The sequence below is a fragment of the Peromyscus maniculatus genome, chromosome 2 (assembly GCF_049852395.1).
Source record: "Peromyscus maniculatus bairdii isolate BWxNUB_F1_BW_parent chromosome 2, HU_Pman_BW_mat_3.1, whole genome shotgun sequence".
NCBI classification, from domain to species: domain Eukaryota; kingdom Metazoa; phylum Chordata; class Mammalia; order Rodentia; family Cricetidae; genus Peromyscus; species Peromyscus maniculatus.
In genome coordinates, this window is record NC_134853.1 from 34,684,234 (window position 1) to 34,708,009 (window position 23,776).

The 23,776-nt window shown below is 39.0% G+C and overlaps 1 protein-coding gene across 4 annotated transcripts in view; it reads left to right on the plus strand.

Annotated features, from left to right (window-relative positions):
- The window catches only part of Tox (thymocyte selection associated high mobility group box), a 310,327-nt gene that overhangs the window by 248,537 nt on the left and 38,014 nt on the right, over positions 1-23,776 (plus strand). For all 4 annotated transcript variants that reach the window (XM_042270875.2, XM_076563936.1, XM_076563935.1 and 1 more), the window contains one exon: positions 5,761-6,042. In XM_042270875.2, coding sequence (XP_042126809.1) covers positions 5,761-6,042 — 282 coding nt within the window. The remainder of the gene's footprint in view (positions 1-5,760; positions 6,043-23,776) is intronic.

The window sequence follows — 23,776 nt, forward strand, 5'->3', positions numbered from 1 at the left end:
TCAGTGGTTAAGAGCACTGGCTGCTCTTCCAGAGGACCTGGGTTCAATTCTCAGAACCCACATGGAAGCCACAACTGTCTGTAGCTCCAATTCCAGGGGATCTGGCACCTTCACAGATGTACATATAGGCAAAACACCAATGCACTTAAAATAAAAATAAATAAGTCTTTAAAAAATAAAGCAAAATTCATTTTTTGTTCATATTTAAAAATACAGTTTGTGTAATATTTAGGTATTTTATCTCTTTTGACAATATCAATTTGAACAATAGGTATTCATTGTCAAACACCTAATAGCAAAATGCTGATATTTGTATAAATTATGTACTTACAAATAATAAATGGAACACACAAGGAGATCGTATTAGGATAATTTACTTAATTTGTTTATACAATAAATAATTAAGCTCTCTCTTGGAAATGTATTTATGAAAATAATAAATAAAATTTGATTATTACATTTACCCACACATTTGTTCCGGTATACACATTTACATATTAATTGAATCCTTGGTAAAATACATAATCAAATTGAGGACTTAAATAATATCAACATTTACATTCTTCTTGTAGACTCTTAGAGTGTATCATTCCTTAGGAATCAAAACTGAAACTGCTTGGCCTTCCAGCCCTAATTAATCATGCAGGGCTTTGTGGACAACCCAAAGCAAGGCTCCAAAGCTTTTCATTAGCTGCTAGGAATGGTATGTGTTTGATGATGTACATAAAAGGGGCTGAGAGCAAGCACTTGTCACAGCCAAAGCCACGAGGGTCTTTCATGGCCCTGGGGAAAGCACTCCACAGCGAAGGGTGTCAAATGTTGACAGACAGGGGTGAGCATAAGAGCTTCAGAGATTCTTCATGTTCTCTTGCTGCTGCTGGATCTGGCACAAATCCAGGAGTTGCTTGCATAGACCACAGAATGCAGCAGCTGGTGAGCCATATTAGCAGACAGGGCCTCAGGGCAAGCCCTGCTCCTGAGCTCTGCTCACCAACTGCTGTTCACTTAAACAGCTGGATCTGAGCAAAGAGAGACAAGGTGTCCTTAGAGTTTTATATGTACAATTGTTTCACTATAGATCGTCTGCTAGAGGCAGAGATAATGATAGCTTTCCAGGCTCCCTCATTGGACCAGGAAGGATCCTGATGTTCAAAGAATCAGCAGACAGAAGAATTGTGATACATACATAGCTTTGAACACCAATGTTCTGTGTCATTCTAGAATGCAATTCAACACCATTAGTCACTATATATAGCTAACACTATTACAAGGGTTTCCTGGGAGTAGAGGTATTCCAGTCACACAAAATAATGTTTTAAAACTATAGTCTTAGGTGGGCAACATGGACCTGTGTTTTTCTTTCCATTTTCAAAGAAAATCAAAAGATACACACATGTTGAAATGTGTGTCCAATTTTGTACCTGATGTTTCCCAGTTGAACACTATCTTCAGTCTGAACTCTTCTAGCATAGGAGAAGGAATGTGCCATGCAAGTCAGGAGGTCGATCACAGAGCAGGGCATCAGGCAGAAGGGATGGATAGTATCTACTTTGCTTTCCTAATTGATCATAATGGAACTTTGGATTTCCATTAATTGGGAAAAGGCTTTGAAGGAAAGCACATGAAATTCCTCTTCATCGTTATAGTATTTCTACCTCCATTACTTTAACTGGCATTTTTACTCCCATAAGTATGGAAAAGATTGTTGTACAACAGCAGCTAGGAAAATTTAAAGAAACAGATCAGGTTTGCAAAAGAATGAAATCTAGCCTATTCTCAGATGAAGTATATTTCCCAAATGATGAGATAAACAGGAAGTTAAAATACCAACAATATGTAATGCTTTTAGCCAAGAAAAAATAAGGCTTACTAATCTTTAAAAAGGAGAAAGTGAGAACTGTACACATTAGACATTGCCTCTAGTGAGTTTGGGCACTAGGGCTTAGCAAATGAAATTCCCAAGTGATGAGGAAGTGCTGGGCCATGTCTATGGAGCCAGTGTCGTTAGTGCCATAGTACCTACCCACAGCATCTCCTCATTCCAGTTCAGGAAACGAGATGAATACCTGCTATCATGACAAGATCTGTGCTGGATTCTTCACAAGGGTGAAGAAAATGAATTCTTTAGTCTATAACCAGTTAGGGTGTATCAGTTAAAATTACGTTTAGCAGCATACAAAAGATAGTCCTAGTAATGAAAATTTAGCAGAGATGACCACATTGAAGACCCCGGTGCTAGGGAGTTACACTGAATCAAAGACTGGAGCCCCTCTCGCTCCTGCTCTCCAGCCACCTCGGAGCACTGCCCATTGGCTCCGACGTTTTCTCCAACTCATCATCCAACACTTTCACCAGCAGGAACAAGAATAGGACAGAGAAAAAATTGTCACTACTAAGTGTGACTATACTCCATTATTCACGATGAACTTAAAATATGGTGAATAACAAAAAACTGCAACTGGCTAGCTCAAATTCTGTATTTGACATTAAGGAGTAACAACCAACCAGTGCCTTTCAGGAGGAAACTGGTAATAAAAGAAAACATTTGCTAACTTGTGTGAGTTTACTAATTATTATTTTCAATAACTAGAATCCATTCACTGTAACCTGCCCATACTAACCATTAGTAATTCACACTGGCTCCCATGAGAGCAAGGTAACACTCATGCACTTCTGTAGATCAGGAATGTCAGAGTGGCGCTAGGATTCAACTGTTATGAGCATGTGGGACCTGCAGGGTTGAGGATTGTCTCTTGCCATGCTTGTCACCCTCTACATGGGACAACTGTCTCCAGGGGCAACAACAAAACTGCTGTCTGCCTGACCTGCATCACTGGGAACACAATGAACTTCAGAGAAAGGCCACTGCTTGGCCTTCTACCTCACCATCCTTACCCAATGATCCTTTGCTCCACCGTGGCCAAGGCTACTTCCTCTTTAATGAAGGGTCAGGAATATAGACCTACACTAACACAAATTAACATGACGGGGGGAAACAAGTCTTTTGAAAAACAGTAGAAGATATTGGTGCCGATAAGGGAGATTAAGCCTCTTAAGGAGCACTTCATTGCCACAAATCCAGAGGCTCTGTATGAAAATCAATTTGGAAATCATAATCCTGTAACACCAGGTTAAAACTACCAGATTTCTGTGTAGATGAGTTAAAATGGGCTCAAAACATGCCACACAGATGTGTGCTTTGAAACCTGAGATGCATGGGAAGAAGAAATCAAGGTATCAAATTGTTCCATATTGTTAGAGAAATGATTAGGTCAAGTCTGACTCTGCTGGCAAATACTTCTAATTTGCTGAGCTAAGAAACGTGTTCTCTAGATACGCAAGTCTGAATGTGTACCCGAGTACTTTACCTGATGCAGTGTCGGAGAGTGGGCTGTGCAATAGGGCAGAGTTCATTCACAGGCAGCCACTTTTCCATGCCCATGCTTGTCCATGCTCTTCTAAATGCTAAGATGCATAGACGTTCAATACACTTGAGAGCAAGCCTTAGAAACCATAGTTTAAGTCCCCTTTTCTTCTAAAAGCCCATTCTGATTTTCACGGCACCCTCTGAAAATGGCAAAGTATCTGTGAATGCTGCATCTCTCCTATAACTGTGGAAGTGCTTCATGAATTATAAGAATTACCATTAAAGAATTAGAGCAATACAGTTTATTTTTTAAAAAATGTTGGTTGAACTAGGAAGTTGGGAAACTTGTGGAGTGAATGGACCTAAGTTTCACCAACAGGAAGCCAAAGTGCAGCAATTTTGGGAGTGGGGCCTGCCCAAGAGCTGGAAAATAGCCTCCATGATGAAGTGGCCCAATGAGAGCCTGCCAGGAAGCAAGACCAGAGGCTCCGGACCTGCACAGTTGCATTCTCTGTTCATCGGGATCTAGCCAGTGTTGTGAGATGGCTTGTGTACACTGATGGGAAATAATTCCACTGCTATACAAAAGAAACAAAAACAAAGGCCAGGACCAGGTTCCTTAGCCTGCCCTCACATGTTTTTCCAGGTTGTAATGACATTTCAGATGGGTAATTACTAAGCATCTTGTCTATGTGGAATATTTTTGTTATGCAACAACAGATAGCATTAATTAGATTTTTCAGTTCCATGTGTACTTTTAGCTGTCAAGTCCTTCACTGCACATTTGTCCATCTTCTTCTCTCTTGTTCTCTTGTCTTGAGCACTTTTTAACAAGCCCTCTAACAGGAAACTAAACAAGTTACACCAATAAGACCAGGACCTTTTGCCTTAGGTTTGGAACTGATGGAGAAATGTTCGGTGAAATCCACCATACTCTTACACAATGCATTTGACCTCCAGATAATGATAAGCACTTCATCCCCCAATGCGTTTAATTTTAATCCTGCTGAGACGAAAGTCATTGCCTGAATTACAAGAGTGAGTCTCGTTAAGGCTGAAAAGCAGTGACCCAGATAATGGATTAATATGGAGACCTTGCAGTTTTAGAGCCTTGCTTTCAAATCTGTCTGTGCAGCCAAGTCACTGCAATAGTCAATCAACTGGTTAACACTGTCTATAAGCATTCTGAGAACAGTAGTTAGGAGAGCATTCTCGCGACTCAATAAAGGATTAAAATGAACCAGGGCACCTGCAGGAAGAGAGTGTCTTGTTGACATGACATGGATGCTGCACCCCTGAAATCTCAAAATTATAGTTGCCTAAGCAAGACTTGAATGATGGTCACAGCAGTCAGCATGCTAACAATGAAGGAAACTCCACAAGCCCCAACCCTAGATTAGGAGCTGTGGGTAGTCAATGGCTGCTGAGGGAAGAAGGATCAGTTTTCCCAAGTGATAACCACACTGACAGGTTATCTGATCCCCACTGCTCAGCCCTAAACATATAAAAACAATGCTAAATGGACTAAGCAGGTTTTACAAACATATACATTTATATATGTGTATGTTTATATACATTTATATTATATATAAATATACATATGTGTATGTTTATATATGTATATATTATATATAATAAATACAGAATGGGGATATGAGAAGAGTTGGGAGAAGGAGGAATAGAAATGATGCAAGTACAATGTACTCATGTATGAAACCCTCAAAAATATAAAAAATATTTAAACGGAGAACATTCATTCCCTTATTGTCTCCTAAAACTTCCTTAAATGATCAGAATTAAAATGCATGGTTTAATAGATGCCTGTGATGCTAAAATCACTAATGATTTTGTAATTTGGATGGCACTCTAACAAGTACCAGCATGTTGACATTTTCATCACATAAATATATACAGTGTGTAACTATAAATTAATTAGATGTCTACTTATCAGAAATAAAATATAAGAACAATGAAATGTGATGTTGACCAAATTATGAAATTCTGGTTTTGGCTGGTTGGTTGTGGTAATGTGATTAAAACCCAGGGCCTGTCCCATGCCAGTCACGACCTCTACCACTAAGCTATATCCAACCTCTACCTTTTGCTATTCTTTAGGGGGTAATGTATGTATTGGAATTATTATACTACAGAGAAAACTACTGTGTGTACAGCTTAATAGGGCATCTTTCCATCTACAGATTAAAGAAAAAAATTTTTAGCTGGGCATGATAGTGTGCACAGCACACAAGAGGCTGAAGAAGGAAGATCATGAATTCCAAGCCAGCCTGGGCTTACGTAGGGAGAGCCGTTGTCAAAAAGTCAAAATTTAAAAATAAAAGAACCTTTCAAGAAGCATGTTTCTGAAAATGTGTCTATTTGTTCATTTATTTTAGATGCAAGATATCGGGACTACCGAAGGAGCTCAGTATGGCTCCCATCCTCAAATGGCAGCCATGAGGCCGAGAGGCCAGCCCCCAGACATCCGACAGCAGGCAAGCATGATGCAGCACGGTCAGCTGACCACCATCAACCAGTCCCAGCTGAGTGCACAGTTGGGTTTGAACATGGGAGGCAGCAACGTTCCCCACAACTCCCCTTCTCCCCCTGGGAGCAAGTCAGCAACGCCTTCGCCTTCTAGCTCAGTGCATGAAGACGAAGGCGATGACACCTCCAAGGTATGGTCTGTGTTTGAACTGCCTTTGCACTGTAAGGAGGGCATGTTTACATCTTCCCCTTGAGAAACACTGGTGAGGAGCAGACACCTGGGTAAGGAAGCATGAGGTCACAAACTAAATGTACATTTCTACATACCACAAAGGCTGTTTTTGCTCTTAGAATGGACGGTCTGCATAGTGAGTAAGGCTAAATAAACGCTGTTGTTGTACTTGACTTCTGTAACCAAGCCTACCTTACTTCCTTCCAAAAACATTTTTCTCTGTAGGACCATTTGTTTTCCTTGCGAGGATCGCATGTAGCACAGGCTAGCCTCAAACTCCTGAGATGCTGTGTAGCTTAGGAGGACCTTGAAATTCTGATGGCCCTGTTTCCACTTCCTGAGTGCTGGAATTAAAGGTGTGCGCCATTGTGGAATGCTGGAGATCCAACTGATGCTGGGAAAGCATCCTGCTAAATTGTCTCTCCAGCCCCCTTGCACTGTAAGAAGCGAAAGTGCTGCGGGTGTGTGGGGGAGTGTGAATGAGGCTCAGAATGTGTGTTGGGATGTTGTTAGGTGACAGCCTCAGATCACCTGACCCAACTCTTCCACAGAGTAGATGTGACTTTGCAGAACAGAGACCTGGGCTAATGGTTTGTGGTTCATTGTGGCTTTATCACTCCATGCCTGTCTTTATTTGTGTGGGAAATTGCTTTTCAAATGCCCTTGGAGAGGGAAATTGGCTGAATTTTTCTTTAAATTTCTTTAAAGTTGTTTAAGGGAATTGTTTCTTTAAAATATAACATTTTAAAAAGAGAAAAGAAAAATAAATGACTGCACCAAACCTTGTGTGTTTTCCCCGAAAACATCAAACACACCCTCCCCTCCCCTGCCTTCCCCTCCCCTACCCTCCTCTCCCTTCTCCTCCCTTCTGCTCCCCTCTTTTTCCCTCCCTTCCCCTCCCCTCCCCTCCCCACCTCTTCCTTCCCCTCCCTTCCGCTCCCCTTCCTTCCTCTCCCCTCCCCTCCTCTCCCTTCCCCTCCCTTCCCTTCTCCTCCCCTCCCCTCCCCTTTCCTCCTCTCCCTTCTCCTCTCCTCCCCTGCCTTCCCCTGCCTTCCCCACCCCTCTTCTTTCCTCCACTCCCCTCCCCTGCCTTCCCCTGCCTTCCCCTCCTCTCCTCTCTCCTCCCCTCCCCTCCCCTCTCCTCCCCTCTCCTCCCTAATTAACATTGAAACCTTGCCCAGATTTATCCTAGTGAGAAGGATGTGTGTCTACCAACTGTGGAAATGTCCACCAGAACACAAATGCTGTCTTTCTATCTGCATTCTTTTTTTAAAGATTTTCTTTGATTATGTATAGGCAGTGGGTGGACAATATGCAGGTGAGTACAGGTACCCTAGGCAGCCAGAGGCTCTGGATCTCACAGGGACTATATTTACAGGCATCTGTGAGCTGCCTTAGATACCAGAAAGGTCCTCTGCAAGAGCAGTACAAGCTCTTCCCTGCTGAAGCCTCCCCCAAATGACCCCTGTTTCATTTCTTCAAGAAGTTCCCTAACAAACAGTCAGATGTGACAGCCACCCTGTTGTCTTCTCACTTTCTTAAGAATTATGTTTGGTAGATGTTAACTGCCAGCATACTGCTAAAGGCAATGCTATGGGATCTGACCTCTGCGACTGACTGCCATTATCTACACTGAACTCTTAATAGTTCAGATGAATTGTAATCCGTAGATTAATTCAGTTTACTGACAGCATTGACAGTGCACTGGCAGTCTTGTCTTATTTCTGTACTCTTGATGCCCTAGTATTTGGGAATTCTTCATCTTGGAACAGCTGTACAGTTGGCTGCCATAAATGACTCCACTGTGAGGCCCCCTATGATATACAAACCAGCTAACCCAGAGCTCTCACACACCAATTCAGTATTCCCCTGCCTCATACTAGGGCCAGGGCCAGCCAACAAAGACACAACCAGAAAGCCCAGAATCTCCTGACACTATACGAGGCTTTTCCCCAGCTCTCTCAGCATGCCCACACAGGAGCCTGCCAACTCCTGCCCACAAAACTGCCACTACATGCTCTGATCCTATGTTGTCCTGGTCCTGTCTGTCCCTCATAGACTTGGGTCCCTCCCCAGGTGGTGTGTGCTCAGCTGTGCCTCCTGTTCTTCAGATCTGTGAGTGTAAACTTCCCCTTTCCTGCCAGTCATTTCCATGTTTTGCAGACTTCCCAAATCAAATCCCAGGTACAAATCCTAGTGTCGTTGCACACATATCTGATTCTTCTACCCTCACAGTCCTGTGGTAAGTGAGGTAGTGTCCACAGACAGAGAGAAGTACTAATAGAAGGCTAATTAAGCCAAACTAGTGGAAACACACGAACTGTGCACCAATAGCTGAGGAGCCCCCATGGTACTTGACTAGGCCCTCTGGATAAGTAAGACAATTGTTTAGCTTGAACTGTTTAGGGGGTCCCCAGGCAGTGAGACCAGGACCTGTCCTTAGTGCATGAGCTAGATTTTTGGAACCTAGTACTTATGCTGAGACACTCTGCTCAGCCTTGGTGCAGGGAGGAGGGGACTGGACTTGCCTCAACTGAATATACCAGGCTCTGCTGACTCCCCATGGGAGACCTTGCCTTGGAGGAGATGGGAATGGGGAGTGGGTTGTGGGGGAGGCTGGGGGGTGGGAGGAGGAAGGACAGGGTAATCCGTGGTTGATATGTAAAATGAATAGAAAATCTCTTAATAAAAAAAGAAGGCTAATTAATAATAAATTAATCATTGGGCTCATTAAAGCCTGAATATCAACTGACTATTTAGATAACAAAGACAGTTTTCCTAACAAAATATGGATTATTCTACTAGTACCTAACAACCAGTGGTTGCCTGGACCCAAATATGAACACCAACTATATGCTTGTGGCCAGAGATTTGTGGGTTCTAGGCAATCACCTAAACAGATATATGTGTTGTATTATACTGTGAGATCAATGTTTAGCTCACAGTAATGACCAATTTGTGGATCAGTACTATGTCGGTACCAGAATTCCTTCCTGACACTTCAAATAACTCATGCAAAATTTGTAGCATCTTCTAACAATCAATTGTATACAGGATATGTCTTTATTACAGTAACATTCTATATGCGCCTCAACTTACATGGGTGGTCAAGTGGACAGGAGCCTAAGACTTTTAGAACTGCATCATACCACTCACTGTTAACCCCTTAAGAATACAGCTTATAATTGTCCCAATGCATGGATTTGTATATTCATTTGTATATTCAAACCTTCAAGCTGGTGTGTAAAATTTTACCAGTGAGTTTCCTATCCAGTCACCCAATATCCACATCTCAAAAGCCTGTATGGTTCTTAGCAGTGACTCTTAAGCTCTTGGTGTGGGGATGGGGTGAAGAGATGGATTTCTCACGAACATTTCTGTTTTTGTTTTTTTAAAATGGCTTTTTTGTTCTTTCATACATCTCAAGAAAATTCAGCCCCTTATTACAATTCTGAATGCTGTTGCTCATGGTCGATTCAGAATTTCTTTGCCATTTATTTAACTTACATGTCTTAAACTGCTAGAAAAATCCTCTGCTGAAAGTGCCTAGGCATTTTTTACAACAGTGAAGAAATAAACAGTACTTTTTACCTTTATATGTGTGTGTAGGGTTTGTGTGTAATGTTGTATTATGACAACTCTACTTAAATGTGAAATAGCATTGAGTAAAAAGATCATTGAAATCATTTCTAACAAGTGAACCAAACAGGAATATTGAGTTCCACCCCAGAGAAAGCAGCTTTCAGAGTCCCTCTTAGCACACCATGCTGTCTTTAAGCAATTATGTATTGATTCCAGTTTATCTAATTGAACAATTAAATGGAATAGTCTGTTTTGACAGGAAAAAAATATTGTAAATATACCAGTAGAATTAATTATCACCTTACAAACACCACCCATGGCTTTGATTGCTCTGAAGCGGCGTTGACAGCTTTGAGTCACAAATGAGACCTGCAGAGAAATGGCAAAGAAATAAAAACTCAGGCCTGTGGCTCCAAGTCTGTAATCTAGTTCCTGTAGGTTAACAGACACTTCAAGACACTTAGAGAATCTATCATTACACATGTATTTTGGATATAGTTGTTCCTTTAATTATACACTAAAAATCACAGTAGATATGTTTCTTCCTTTATTTTCATTTTCCATTGAAATGCTTATATGTGTCTCATAAATGATGCACAGTTTGATGATCTTTTACTCTGAAATGGAAAAGTTACAACACTTACACAAACATGTAGGACTATAGTGCCTTCTCAGTGGGTTACTTTCTATTTGCCCCATAGACATTTTATATTACTTGTTCTGTCTTCTTTAAAATTTTTATTTTTCTCATCCAATTATTTCTGATTTTAAGACTAGAAACTTGATGTTCTTTTTCTTCCTTTTTTTTAAAATTAGTTCTCTGAGAGTTGTGAGTTTTCTGTAACATATTTTGGTGATGTTCACTTCTCTAAACCATCTCAAATCCCCTGCCCCTTCCATATCTACCACCTTTGTGTCCTTTATATAATCCCTTCAAGGCCAGTTGTACTCCCAAAATATTCTTGCTGTGTGGTCTTCCACGGGATCGTGGCTGACTTACCAGTCAGTAGCTCCCCTCTTAGAGAAAACTGATTCTCCCTTTCCTGGTAGCTCACAAGTAACAACGGCTCCACGGCTAAGAGTAGGGTTGTGTGCCCAACTCCTCTTTCTACACTGGGATTTGATCTGGTTTGGGCTTGCACAGGTTTTGTACATGAAAGGTGTAAATTAATTGATGTCTTTACATTGTTATTTAGGTTATTTTTAAGTCCAAATGCCTTCCTTCTGATTTATATATTTATATTTTGTTAAGGCTCATCTTAATTATAATTTTAAAAATTCCTTAATGTAATAAAATTTATAAAAACCATGTATATTGTTTTATGTAGTTCTTTTTCCTCCAGTTTTATTTATATGTGTCATTTATATCTGTCATTACTTTGTCTGAGTTTTAAAGTATTCTTTTGGCATGGGTCTTCTTGGAGCATGCCTACCTTAAAGAGCATTTCTGCTGGGTATATTTCTAGACTGACAGTTACTACCTTTCAGCACTTGGAGGCTGTTGTGTTATTCTTTTGAGCCCTGGCTTCCATTGTTGCTTTTGAGATCTACTGCCTCCATCTTTCTTTGAAAGTAACCTGACTGTCTCTAATTGGCTTGAAAATCTCTTGCCTTTGGTGTTCTTCAGCTTCAAGGTGATGTATGTGGGCTTCTTCACATTTATCTTGAATTTAATTAACTCTGTACTTCATCATTTCTGGACTATTTCAACCACTTTTTTTTTGGTTAGTGCCTCTTGCTCCCTTCTCATTTTGTAATTCTGAGAAGAATAGTGCTAGACTTCTCATCTTCCACAGCCCACCCCCAGCATGCTTTGCGCAACTTCCTTACCTGCTATACTATGATTCTGATTAATTTATTTACTTTTATATCTTAGTTGGTAAGTGTTTTTTTTCAGCTATATTTAATCTGAAATTAAAATGATCTGTGGAGATTGCAATTTCAAATGTATTTTTAGCTTTATTTTCTCATGTCTAAACATTTTCTTTAATATTTTTAGTTTTTAATATCTTCATCATATATTTAATCTCTTCTATCCATATATTTGTTGCATGCCCTCTGTCTTAGTTACTCTCCAATTGCTGTGACAAAACACCATGACTAAGGCAATTGATAAAAAGCTTATTGGGGCTTACAGTTCCAGAGCTTTAAACTCCATGACCATTATGGCAGGGAGCATGGCAGCAGGCAGGTGTGGCACTGTAGCAGTAGCTGAGAGCTTACATGCTCATCTGCAAGTAGGAGGCAGAGAGAGAGAACTAACCTGGATTAGTGGGGGCTTTTGAAAACTGACAGCCTGACTCTATTGAGATTTCTTTATCATTTATTAAAAAATAAAACTTGGGGATAAATATTAGGGAATAAACCTGAGAGATCCATAGAGCAACCAAAACACAATCTCCGCTCTCTGAATCAAGGTAGGACTCTATTGGTGGTCTCAGAGCAATCAACACAAACAGATCTCCTCCATCAGTTCCCAGTGACACATCTCCTCCAACAAGGTAATCCTCATCCTTCCCAAACAGTTCCACTAACTGAGCACTAAGCACTCAAATATATGAGGACCATTCTCATTCAACCACGACACCCTCCCTTGTCTAATTCTTACTCATGAAGTCGGAGGTCTACTTCTTCTGATTTTAATCTTGCCTTATTTTGGTTTCTGCTTTTGAGTATGGGTTTTTATTCATTAGAACTTCATAAAACTTATTTTAGGCATGGTTTGAAAACATATTCCTCCAGAAAGAGTTTTAGTTTGCTTCTGCTGAGTCTCTTGGGTCTTTATGTTATAGAACCATACTTAACTTGAAGCTTTCTGACTTCTCCCAACCACCCGACCACCTAACACTAAAACCCCTTGCAAATGCTGGCTTCTGTTTAGAGATTATCACAAGATACTTTTCTTCTCAGAGCATTTGCCATGAGGGTTTGAGAGGACACCTGCAAAGAGAATTATTTTGCTCCAGCCTTGAGATGAATGATTGTCATTCTTTTACATCGTGTCTTTAACAGATCATTGCTATAAACATCCTGGGCTTTGTCTTCTGTGGATGGTTCAGCAATACCTTTGAATGAAAGCTGACTTCATCATCTTCATGCTTCTCTCTTTCCACTTAGAACTTTTGCTTGTAACCATTCTTACAAAGTTGTTGATTCCTCAGTGCATGTGCTCTGCCATACCAGGTAGACTCAGAAAAGCAAGTGCTTGGTGAGTCTCTTTCACATGCTTTATCCATGTACTAAAGTAAGTCACTACATTAGCAAGCAAGCCTTCAAAGTAGTTTTTAGCAGTGTTCTAGAAGCAAGAGACTTCTAGACCACAGTAAAAATTCTAGAAAGTCTTTTATACACAGTAAATAAAACTAAACAGTGCTGGAACAAAGTACCATATTACTTTATCAAGAAATGGGTTATAATATTTAAAATCTGGGCTTGGAAGTGAAATATTTTCCATATGGGTGTGTTTAATTGTGCAATTACTTATCAATAATTCACATGATATAATATGTATATCTCCAAAGTTCTTAGGCTCATGCCAACTAAATTAGTAAATATTTTCTTCATTCATTTTTATATGTATGTATTCTTGTGTTAACTTTATATTGAGACAGGCAAATAAACACCTACTCACTCCAGATAGGGTATTAACAGATCAAAGTAAGATTCCATCAAAGTCCGACTTAATGAACCAGTAAGTTAACTGGGTTTACTTAAAGAAAATGAATAGGTTACACTTACAAAAGCCTGGAAGACCCCCAAATAGCTACCTTACCACAAATCACATTCCACCAAATATAACAACCTCAATGAAGCGGCACCATTCAGCCTTCCACTTTCCATATACTGTGTCATTGCCAGAGACCACTTACAGCTGAGGGAGGCACAGAAGAGAGCAATTGCTGGAATCCCCAGTGAGGATCTTCTGACCTTCTCCTCTTCCATATGCTAAATAATGTCATTAGATCCATTGTCACCTCTGTATGTGTGTACGAATGCACGCACATCACACACACACACACACACATACACACACACGTTCATCAGTGGTGTCCATAATAAACCAGCAAAGGCAAAGATGTTAAAATTCAGCCTGTCCAATGATTGTTTCTAAAATCAATTCAAATTATGCTAGGATGTAGTAGTTTCAAAGAGCATATGTTCTTAGACATATTCTAGATGACTGAGCACATTTGATAATTCATGGAATAAAAATAACATGAGGCTCGGCCTTAGCCACCTGGCATTTGCCTCCTCTGGCCCTTCCCTCAACAGCTTGTGTTATTTGTAAGGCAGAGCCACAGTACAGAGGAATAAGAAGCAGGCACGTTGCTCTACTCAGGCAGATTTAGCAAAGATCCCAGAGACTGACACAAAAAGCTAGTAGGTATGTGTAATTACAACCATTTTCTTGCTTTAGAATAGTTTTTGCTGGACAATAGCCCAAAGTTTATATTTCACATAAGGCTACCAAGTGTCTTCGCTATACTCATCCAAAAAATATGCAGGGTTTTATTTTTTGTTTTATTTTAGAATCAAGGATCCTTAAAAATGAATTTCCTTTATAAGCCAGTACTGCTACAATGTCCCATGGTTGTGAACCATTTCAAAACTAAAGCCCTTTATACATGTTTTCATATAATTGATGTGTTGAGTCATTCATTGAATGTGCTGGTATTATTAATGATGATAATAAACCCAACTGTAAAATGAAAGAAGTGCTACAGGCTTGCTGATTTTGCGGTAACTAGATGGCTCACTTTCCATGCTTATGTGAATTCATTCTCATAAGGGGATAAGATGGCACTGCTGAGAAAGAGAAGAGAAGGGACATAAGCAGCAGAATTTTCACTTTTAGAAACAGGACATCACGAAAGTGCTGTGGTGTTCCCAATTTCTGTGGTGAAGATTTTACAATGTTTACCTTAGATGATAAGAGTTATAAGTGAAGTTCTATGCCGTTTGTTCAGCCTATTGTGCAGATGGTGCTTGATTAAAATCTATTTTAAACTGCAGTAATTACTGCAAGATAGTGTGCATTAAAGAGCTCTCCTGGCTCCATTAAAGGCTTTGGGACCATGGCAGTTTATTTTAAATATGCTTATAGACATTTCTAACTTCTCCAGAGATGCTTCAATATAGATAATTCTCTTTCCTTGGTGTGTGTGTGTGTGTGTGTGTGTGTGTGTGTGTGTGTGTGTGTGTGTGTGTGTTGCTAAGGAATAAACCCTGGGTGTTTTGGGTACTAGGCAAGTGCTCCAACACTAAGCCCCACTCCTGGCTCTCTTTCCCTGATGTTGCTGAAGTCTTGAACTCTCGATTAGGAAGTATTCCGAAGAAATATTCTGAGCACATGCTTCTTTTAAATTAAAAGATCATTATTCTCTGGTAATAAGTAAGTTAGATGCACCATTGTAATGAAGCAATAATACATGACAGGAGGTGGATTATCAAAAGCCTAAATATATTGTAGAACTATGATGAATACATCTTTCTCTAAGTAAGATAGAGGAAGCATGTGCAACTAAAGAAAGCTTTTGGGTAATATTTATTTATGAGTACAAAATATATGTATTTTGAATGTATTTGTTCACTATTGCTCTAATTGCATATGAAATAACTCTGTAGGTAGTCAGGGCTGCATTAGTGCTTCAGTTCAGTCATGTTGTCAGTTGTTATCATTTTCACACAGTTTTAAAATGGACTTTAAAGCTTTGCTTTGCAATGATAAACCTTTGCCCAGTGCTGTAGAATGTAAGAGCAGAAATGTATGGTAAGTCACTGAAAGGTGCCACATAATGGAAAACAGAGTTCAAAGATTCATAAGATGTCTTATTTTCAATGTACCTGTCTTCTGTGGAATGTTATTCTGTGCATAATAAGATTTCTCTTGATCTAAATGGAACACAGTAGAATTGAGTTTTATTCTCTAGTTACAGAACCCTAATAAGTTGATACTCTAGAATAAGTGTTCAGTGCCTACTTCTGTGCCATCCAGTATAATAGCCACTAGTCACCAATGACTGCTTAGATTTACATTTAATGAGTTAAGATTAAATATAAAGTCTTTCAACTCTTAGTTGTACCCACTTTAGGCAGGTGATCTACAGTTATATGTGGATAGTGGCTACAATTTGGACATGGCAGAGAACATACCTATTATTCTAGAAATTTCTATGAGACAGTGGTACTATAGAACCCCAAACTTCTTAGAAAGTTAAGGTATAAAATTACGGGCTTCCATCCATAAATGTATGAAACCAAAATCCAGACAATACCCAGGGACATATTGTAAATCCATTTAGCTAATTTTTTTCACCTCAACCATATTCATCATGCTTATGTTCATTCTAAATAGTTTGCGGTCAAAAGAGTCAGGTACTTTTCAAAATACAATCCATTACTGGCATGTAAGTGGTTCCAAATTGAAGCAATGCTTCTTCCTAAGCAAGCTTTGCATATGGACAGTGACCACGTGCCTTTCACATGAGAAACAAAGCTACCACTGGAAACTGAGCCCCTTACAAATTCCCAGCTCATTAAGCAGACTCTAAAAGGATCACTCATTTCTGCATGTTTCTTATGTACGAAAGTGGTGACAATACAAACCACACATCAGAGGACTGTGTCTTGTGTTTGTGTGGCAAATATCTTTACCAATCACTGTCCAAGTACTAAAATACAAAAGACATCAAACCATGACAGTGAATTTTCATTCTATTTTATTACATCCTAAAAAGCAAAGCCATCAATCATGTCGATGAAATAATCATTTATACAAAAACACTGAACAACACAATAAGCAATGCTCTCTAAAATGCATTTTCTTTTTATAAAAGTGAAGATATTTCATGCATACCTTTTTTTCTCCTTCATGTGTATCTATAGTGAAAAATGTGGCATTATTTCAAAGCATAGTTGAGTTACATACAGGCAATTTTATAAGTAGTTGGAAGATTACAACCCAAGATAACTTTGATGACCTAGATTAATTATTGAAGGAAGGACAGTAAATCTTGAGTAATGAGTAATGAATGGCTATCTTTTAAATTGGTGCTCTCATATGCTTGTCAGTTCTCATGCATGGAAGATAATTCTGAGAAATAGCGAGTTGAGTATGTCTCTAAGGGGAAGGCTTGGCATGTTGGTGACTGAAAGATGGGTATGCCCATGTTTCAGCCAGAGCAAAAACAAAGATGATGTACTAATATAAGGGACCTGGTCTTAAGGATGGGGTGAAATCACAGCTTCATAGCTGTTTCTGAGGAATACCAGACATGTCCCCAAAAATTCAGAGGAATACCTGTGGCACATAGATTATGTCTCCTGTACCCTCAGAATACAGAATCAGAAATCATGAAATGCTTCCTTCTATTAAACAAAACTCTAACATTAAGACAAAAAGTTTGCCCAACCCTAAAAACCAAGCCAAGAAAGTCTGGAAAACCTGCAGACAGCTAACTGGAAATGTTGGTTACATAGATGGTTTAGGGTTCCCTAGAATGTGCTATGCATTGCTTCAGAATTATAGTCTGTATTTCATTACACATGAGTGTCTTTTGTTACAGATTCTTCTCCTTATTCAGTTGTGTTACTTAGGGTTTCTATTGCTGGGAAGAGACACTATGACCATGCCAACTCTTATAATGGAAAATATGTAATTGAAGTAGCAGCTTACAGTTTTAGAGGTTCAGTCCATTATCATCATGGTTGAGAGTATGTTGGCGTGCAGGCAAACATGGTGCTGGCTGCATCTTGATCAGAAGGCAACAGGAAATAGACTCAGAAACTGGGTGGTATCCTGGGAATAGGAAATCTCAAAGCCTGTCCCCACAGTGACACATTTCCTCCAACAAAGGCCCTTCCTACTCCAATAAAATCATACCACACCTACTAACAGTGCCACTCCCTATGAGACTATGGGGGCCAATTACATTCAAACTACCACATCAGTCATCCTAAAAGATAGAATATTAATATTAAACAAAGAGAATAATTATTATGAAACTAATTTTAAAATGAAATATAGTTGGAAGATTTTTCTGGTCCTAGTCAGGCCCTGTGGTCAGGACAAATCTCTCACTCACAGTCCCTCAGCCTTTTATAAAATAATCACACAGAGGCTTAATATTATTTATAACTGCCTGGCCATTAGCTCAGGCTTATTACTGACTAGCTCTTACATTTAAATTAAACCTTAATTCATATCTATGCTTAGCCATGTGGCTTGGTACCTTTTCTCAGTTTTGTCTTGTCATCTTGCTTCCTCTGTATCTGGCTGGCAACTCCTGACTCAGCCTTCCTTTTCCCAGAATTCTCATCTTCTGCTGGCCCTGCCTATACTTCCTGCTGGGCTACTGGCCAATCAGTGTTTTATTAAATCAGTGTACAAGGGCATTATCCCACAGCATTTCCCCTTCTGTCTAAACAAAAGGGAAGGTTTTAACTCTAACATAGTAAAATTATATAATAGAACAGTTATCAAGCAAGAATTACAGTTGCAATGTCTAGCCTATTTGTATTTGGCAAAATTAAAGAAAATATTCTATCTATCCTATAATTGTGAATCTACAGTTTTATTCTGAAATTGTATTTTATTATAACCAAGGAAAATTATAACTATCTAGTCTTCAACTACATCAAAAACCCCAGAAATATATAATATTACTTAAGTAAATAGGAAGTACATTGTAAGCAACTTCCAAAAATCTAGAATGACAAAGACAGCTTGTTACCTGGAAAATCATCCAAAGTTCCTCTGTAACGTTGGGGCATCCATCTTCAGCTCATAGGCCTAGTCTCTCCGTCACTTTTTTCTGTATCCTGTAGAATATCTGGCAGTTTCTTCTGCAAAGCAGGAACCTGAAGGACCACCTCACCTTGCCAAGTTCACTGGTCACATTCCTATGGGTCCTGCATGTCCAGTTTATACAACATATTGTCAAGCAGTCAACACAAGGGCACATTTTTGCCCAGTGGCTAACTTTTGCCACAAAGAAAGCAAACTCCATATGAGTTTATTTACTGTCCATCATTCTCCTTGAAGTAATTGGTGCTGCCAGGAGCAGACGTGTCTCATTGTCCAGAAAAGTCTAAGTTTTTAAAACATTTTAAATGCTATATTCTTTAAGTCTTTGAAGTGTTTGAAGATGACCTGTCTATCTAAAATATCTCTGCTTGACCTTGAAAACATACCTAATATGACTATAAGTTTGAACCAGGCAGGAAGCATAGGCAGGATAGGAGAATTCTGGGAAGAGGAAGGCTGAGTCAGGAAATGCCAGCCTGCCGTCCAGGGAGCAGCATGTAATGTCACACAGGTAAAGCCATGGAACACATGGCAACATATAGATTAACAGAAATGGGCTGAGTTTCAGTGTAAGAGCTGGTTAGTGGTAGGCCTGAGCTAATGGCAGAGTAGTTTTAATTAATACAAGCCTTCGTGTGTTTACTTGGATCTGAGAATATGCAGACTGGATGGGACACAGGAAAACTTTCAACTACAATGAATGAGCCTGAATTTTTGTGGTTGGAGGAAGGAAATTATTTAAATAATTTTGGGGAAATCCTTTATAAAAAATGTATTACATGATAGATTTATCTCTCAACATTTGATTATCTTCTGGGAAGAGTGACATAATTGTCAGTTGTAACTATTTCAATTTGTCTAATCATTACTATTTTAATTAAATTTTAAAATTATATAGGTAATATTATCCATGAATAAGCATGTACTTATCTGTGCTTTGTTCCACTTCTAATTATTCCCACCATTGATGAAATATTCCCTTAAATATCACAATCACCTCTTTTATTTCTAGCTTTATTAAACTGTGATTGACAAATAAAATTATATATGAGGTATGCAGCATAATTATTTGATGTATGTGTACATTATGAAATAATTACAACAGCCAAGAAAATTAACACCCACCACTTTATCTTACCTCGTCACTGATTTTTGTTTTCTTGTTATTGGGTTTTATTTTTTCCTGTTTGTTTTGTTGTTAATGAGGATGTTTACAATATACTCTCAGCAACTTTTAAATGTATACTACAGGATTGCTTATTGGAATGACCATGCTGCTGGCCATATCCTCAGGAGTCATCCACAGCTGAATACTTACCTACTTTGACTACTCCATTTTAATATCATTTTTTGCTAATATGGTTTCAATTGAAATAGAATTACATCACTTTACCCCTCTCTTTCTCCCTCCATGCCCTCTCAGCTACTCTTCTTCAAAGCTTTCCCATGTTCGCCCCACTCTCAAGTTTATAGCCTCCTTTTCTTTGATTATGACATACATATGTGTATGCACAAATATATCAATATAACCTGCTGAGTTTTAGAGCTGACCACTCTGCACTGGACAAGTAGTAAGGGGGCTCATCCCTGGGAGAGGCTAATTCTTCTTTCTTCTTCTCCCTGCTCTCCTTAGTTGCCTATAGTTCTTTGTCTAGGGGTGGGACCCTGAGGACTTTTTCTCCTTTCACATAAGCGTGTCAATGAAATAGCCATTGTTCTGGTCTTGTTTATGCAGCTATTTTTAGGAAAGACTGGCTCACAGCAGACTTCCTGGTATTGTGATTCTTACAAGCTCTCAGCCCCCTCTTCCTCCATGCCCCGCGTGAGCCATAGATGCAGGAGCTGTGAGGTTGATGCATCTGTTGTGTCTGGGTTCCCCATGATCTAGTAATCTCTGCATTGTATACAGCTATGGATTTATGTACTGGTCTCCAATTGCTGTAAAGAGAGAATTCTTTGATAAGGAGTGGTAACTATACTTCTCCAGGAAAGATGGCTCACACACTCAGTTTTAACATTCTTCATTGTCAATCTCATGGACTCCTTTTGTTATTTTTTAAAGATTGTATTGTTATGAATGTAAATGACAAAAAATATAAATTTTTATATTTATAAATTATAAAATTAGACATTATAAAAAAACTATAAAGAATAAAATCACAAAGATGCATCCTATAGTGCAATGAAATTGCTAGTAATATTTCAAATACTTTTTAAATAAAACCTTTCATGTTTTTTTCTTTTACTGCATATTTGTTTATTCTCCTAAAGTGCTCAAACAAGTCTGTGAGTAATTTCCTGTAACAGAAACCATTTGTATTTACATTAATTCATCCTTCCTGTCAAAGTATTAGTTTATATTACTTTATTTACTAGTACTATAGCAACTGTTAAGTATTTACTGTGTGTTTCAGGAACCACATAAGTGCTAGTGTAAGCAAAACTAGACCTGACCCTACCTTGGTAATACTTACACTGGGGCTGGAAAAAAATCATGGCAACAATGTGCACATTGTTGTATAGTTAGAAGTCTGTTACATGCTATGGATAGAAATCTAGGTCACTCAGCAAACACAGGAGCCTGACTTGAGTTTGGCAATTAATTAAGATTTTCAGATAGCAACATCAAATAATAGTTGCTTATATGCATGTCAAATCAGGGGAGTCCAGACCTCACAATCAACCAACCACAGATAGTAATAGAAGCCTATGTGCTTATAAGATTCATAAGGGGATGGAGTTTACAGCACAGAACCCTGTAAAGCATGACCACCACAGAATGGCCATACAGCGAAAGATGAGCCAAAAAAATGATTCTAAAACCAGCAAGGCCAGCAAAATAAGAGAAGAACCTCAGGGTTGGTGCCCTAAGACCAAGAGAAGTACCTTCTCAAGGAACTTGGGTAATTCAGTGAAGGTAATGGGGACTTAATGATAAGCTACGAGAGGTGGAAGCACCAGGAAGTGATGATAAGAGGCAGTACCCAGGCAGCACAGAAAAGTGCCCTGAGGAATTGGTTATAAAAAGGAGAAAAATATGAGCATGTGTAGTCTTAGCAGAGAGAAAGAGTAGCTTATTTCTCTTTCAGTACATTTATGTGTCAGGTAGTCGAATGGAATTGAGATGTTTTGACGAGGTCAGCATCCCATGCCTAGGTGTATTGTTAAAAGCTTCTCCATGGGCAGCCATTTTTGACCTTCTCTTCTGACAGAATTACAGGAGGCTTGGCAGTTTCTTAGGCTCACCCCTCAGATTATAGGCTAATGTAATCTAGAATACCTTAACTTGGTTCAGAACATAGTGTCACTGTGGGGTCCTTTGATCTCCTGGAGTAGACAATTTCAGAGTAGCCAATTTCTATTTTTTTCAAGTGGAACATTTTTTTTATTGTTCAATAATTTCATACATTCACATAATGTATAGTGATCAACTCCCCCAGTCTCTGTCTAATTCCTCTCCTGCCCCTTCTCTCACTTTCCTTCCTGTCTTAATACTGTTCCATTGCTATGAAGAGACACCATGACCAAGGCAAATCTTACAAAAGAAAGCACTTACCTGGGGACTGACTCAGTTTCAGAGGTTAATCATTATCATCATGGCAGGAAGCATGGCAGCATGCAGGCAGACGTATTGTTGGAGATGTAGCTGAGAGTTCTACATCTGGGTCCACAGGCAGCAGAGAGAGACTTTTGCTTAGAGTGGGCTTTGAATAATCAAAGCCCAGCCCCAGTGACACACTTCCCCCAACAAGGCCACACCTTCTAACCTAATAATACTTTCAAACAGTTATACTCTCTAGTGACTAAACATTCAAATATATGAACCTATGGGGCAATTCTTCTTCAAACCACCACACCTCCCAACTTTATGTACTCTTTTGAAACCCACTAGGTCCACTAAGTGCTGCGTGTATGCACAAGGACATAGGACATGTAGTGGAACCATGGATAGCCACTCAGGTGCCAAATCCCTGTAGAAAACCAGCTGTCCACTTACGGCAATCATCAATTGTCAATAATTGCCATCTTAACTATCATTCTCAGGTCTCTATCTTTCTCAAATGAAAACAATGCCAAAGAATTCACTAAGCTTTTTCATATTTCTTGTTAGTACTTAAACAAATCTTTCAAACTAACTTTACGTTATCAAAAACAAAGATGATGTTTTTGCATTTCTTTGATGAGTTACTTTTTAAGGTTTCATCACTTCTATTTGAATGTGATTTTAAAGTTTTAAAATATATAAATATGTACATTACAGTAATTATAAAAAATAGATCTGAAACTAAGTTATGGTAGAAAATTGGAGCTCAGGGAAATTGCTTTAAGAAAGACAACAGAGCTGATGGTTAACTGAGGGAAGGTGTGAGCCTAGGTCGACTCCTGACTGAATGTGTGTCCTGTGCACAGTGAGGTTTATCTTACACACCTGCAATACCAATTGTGTTACGTGAATAAGTCATACAGTATCCACAAGCAGGAAAAGCACAAAACAGCCACAGAAGATAAGGGTCAGGACAGCTGTGAGAGTGGCCACTGCTGGGAGATCATGTAAACAGGATTCGGGTCAGTGGGACAGGCCCGCGTGAACAGGGATCTTCACAGGTAGCAACATTATATATTCCTTTCAAGTCACAAGACTTTATAGCTGGAAAGAAATCCTCCCTAGAATCCTTATTTTATAGAGATGGATTGAATGTCGTCATCTTTACTTAGCAAAAAAAAAAAAATGTTATTCACATGTAAGTACCTTAAGCACACTCAGTATAGCTTTTCTGATTGTGTCAGAATAACAATTTAAATAATCTCAGAAGAGTGGAGAAATATTGAATCTATTTTTAAACAGAGTAAAATGCTCATCTAAATTGTTCCAAAAATTTCTGGAATATAAATTTTGCGGGTAAAGCCTTCAATGTATTAGTTATTGGGTACTGGTCTGTAGTTGAATTTTAAAAAGAATACAACTCCTCTCATTCATTTAAGCATTCATTACCATCATATGGCTTGTGAAAGCCAAATAGGACAGTGTAGATTATAGAATTTTGCCATCTAACTGGATGTCAACATGTAGCAGATTGCAAATAGATTCATATCTATCACCATGCACAAAACTCAAGTCCAAGTGGATCAAAGATCTCAATATAAAACCAGTTACACTAAACCTGATAGAAGAGAAAGTAGAAAGTAGTCTTGAACACATTGGCACAGGAGACCATTTACTAAATATAACACCAGTAGCACAGACACTGAGAGCAACAATTAATAAATGGGACCTCCTGAAACTGAGAAGCTTTTGTAAGGCAAA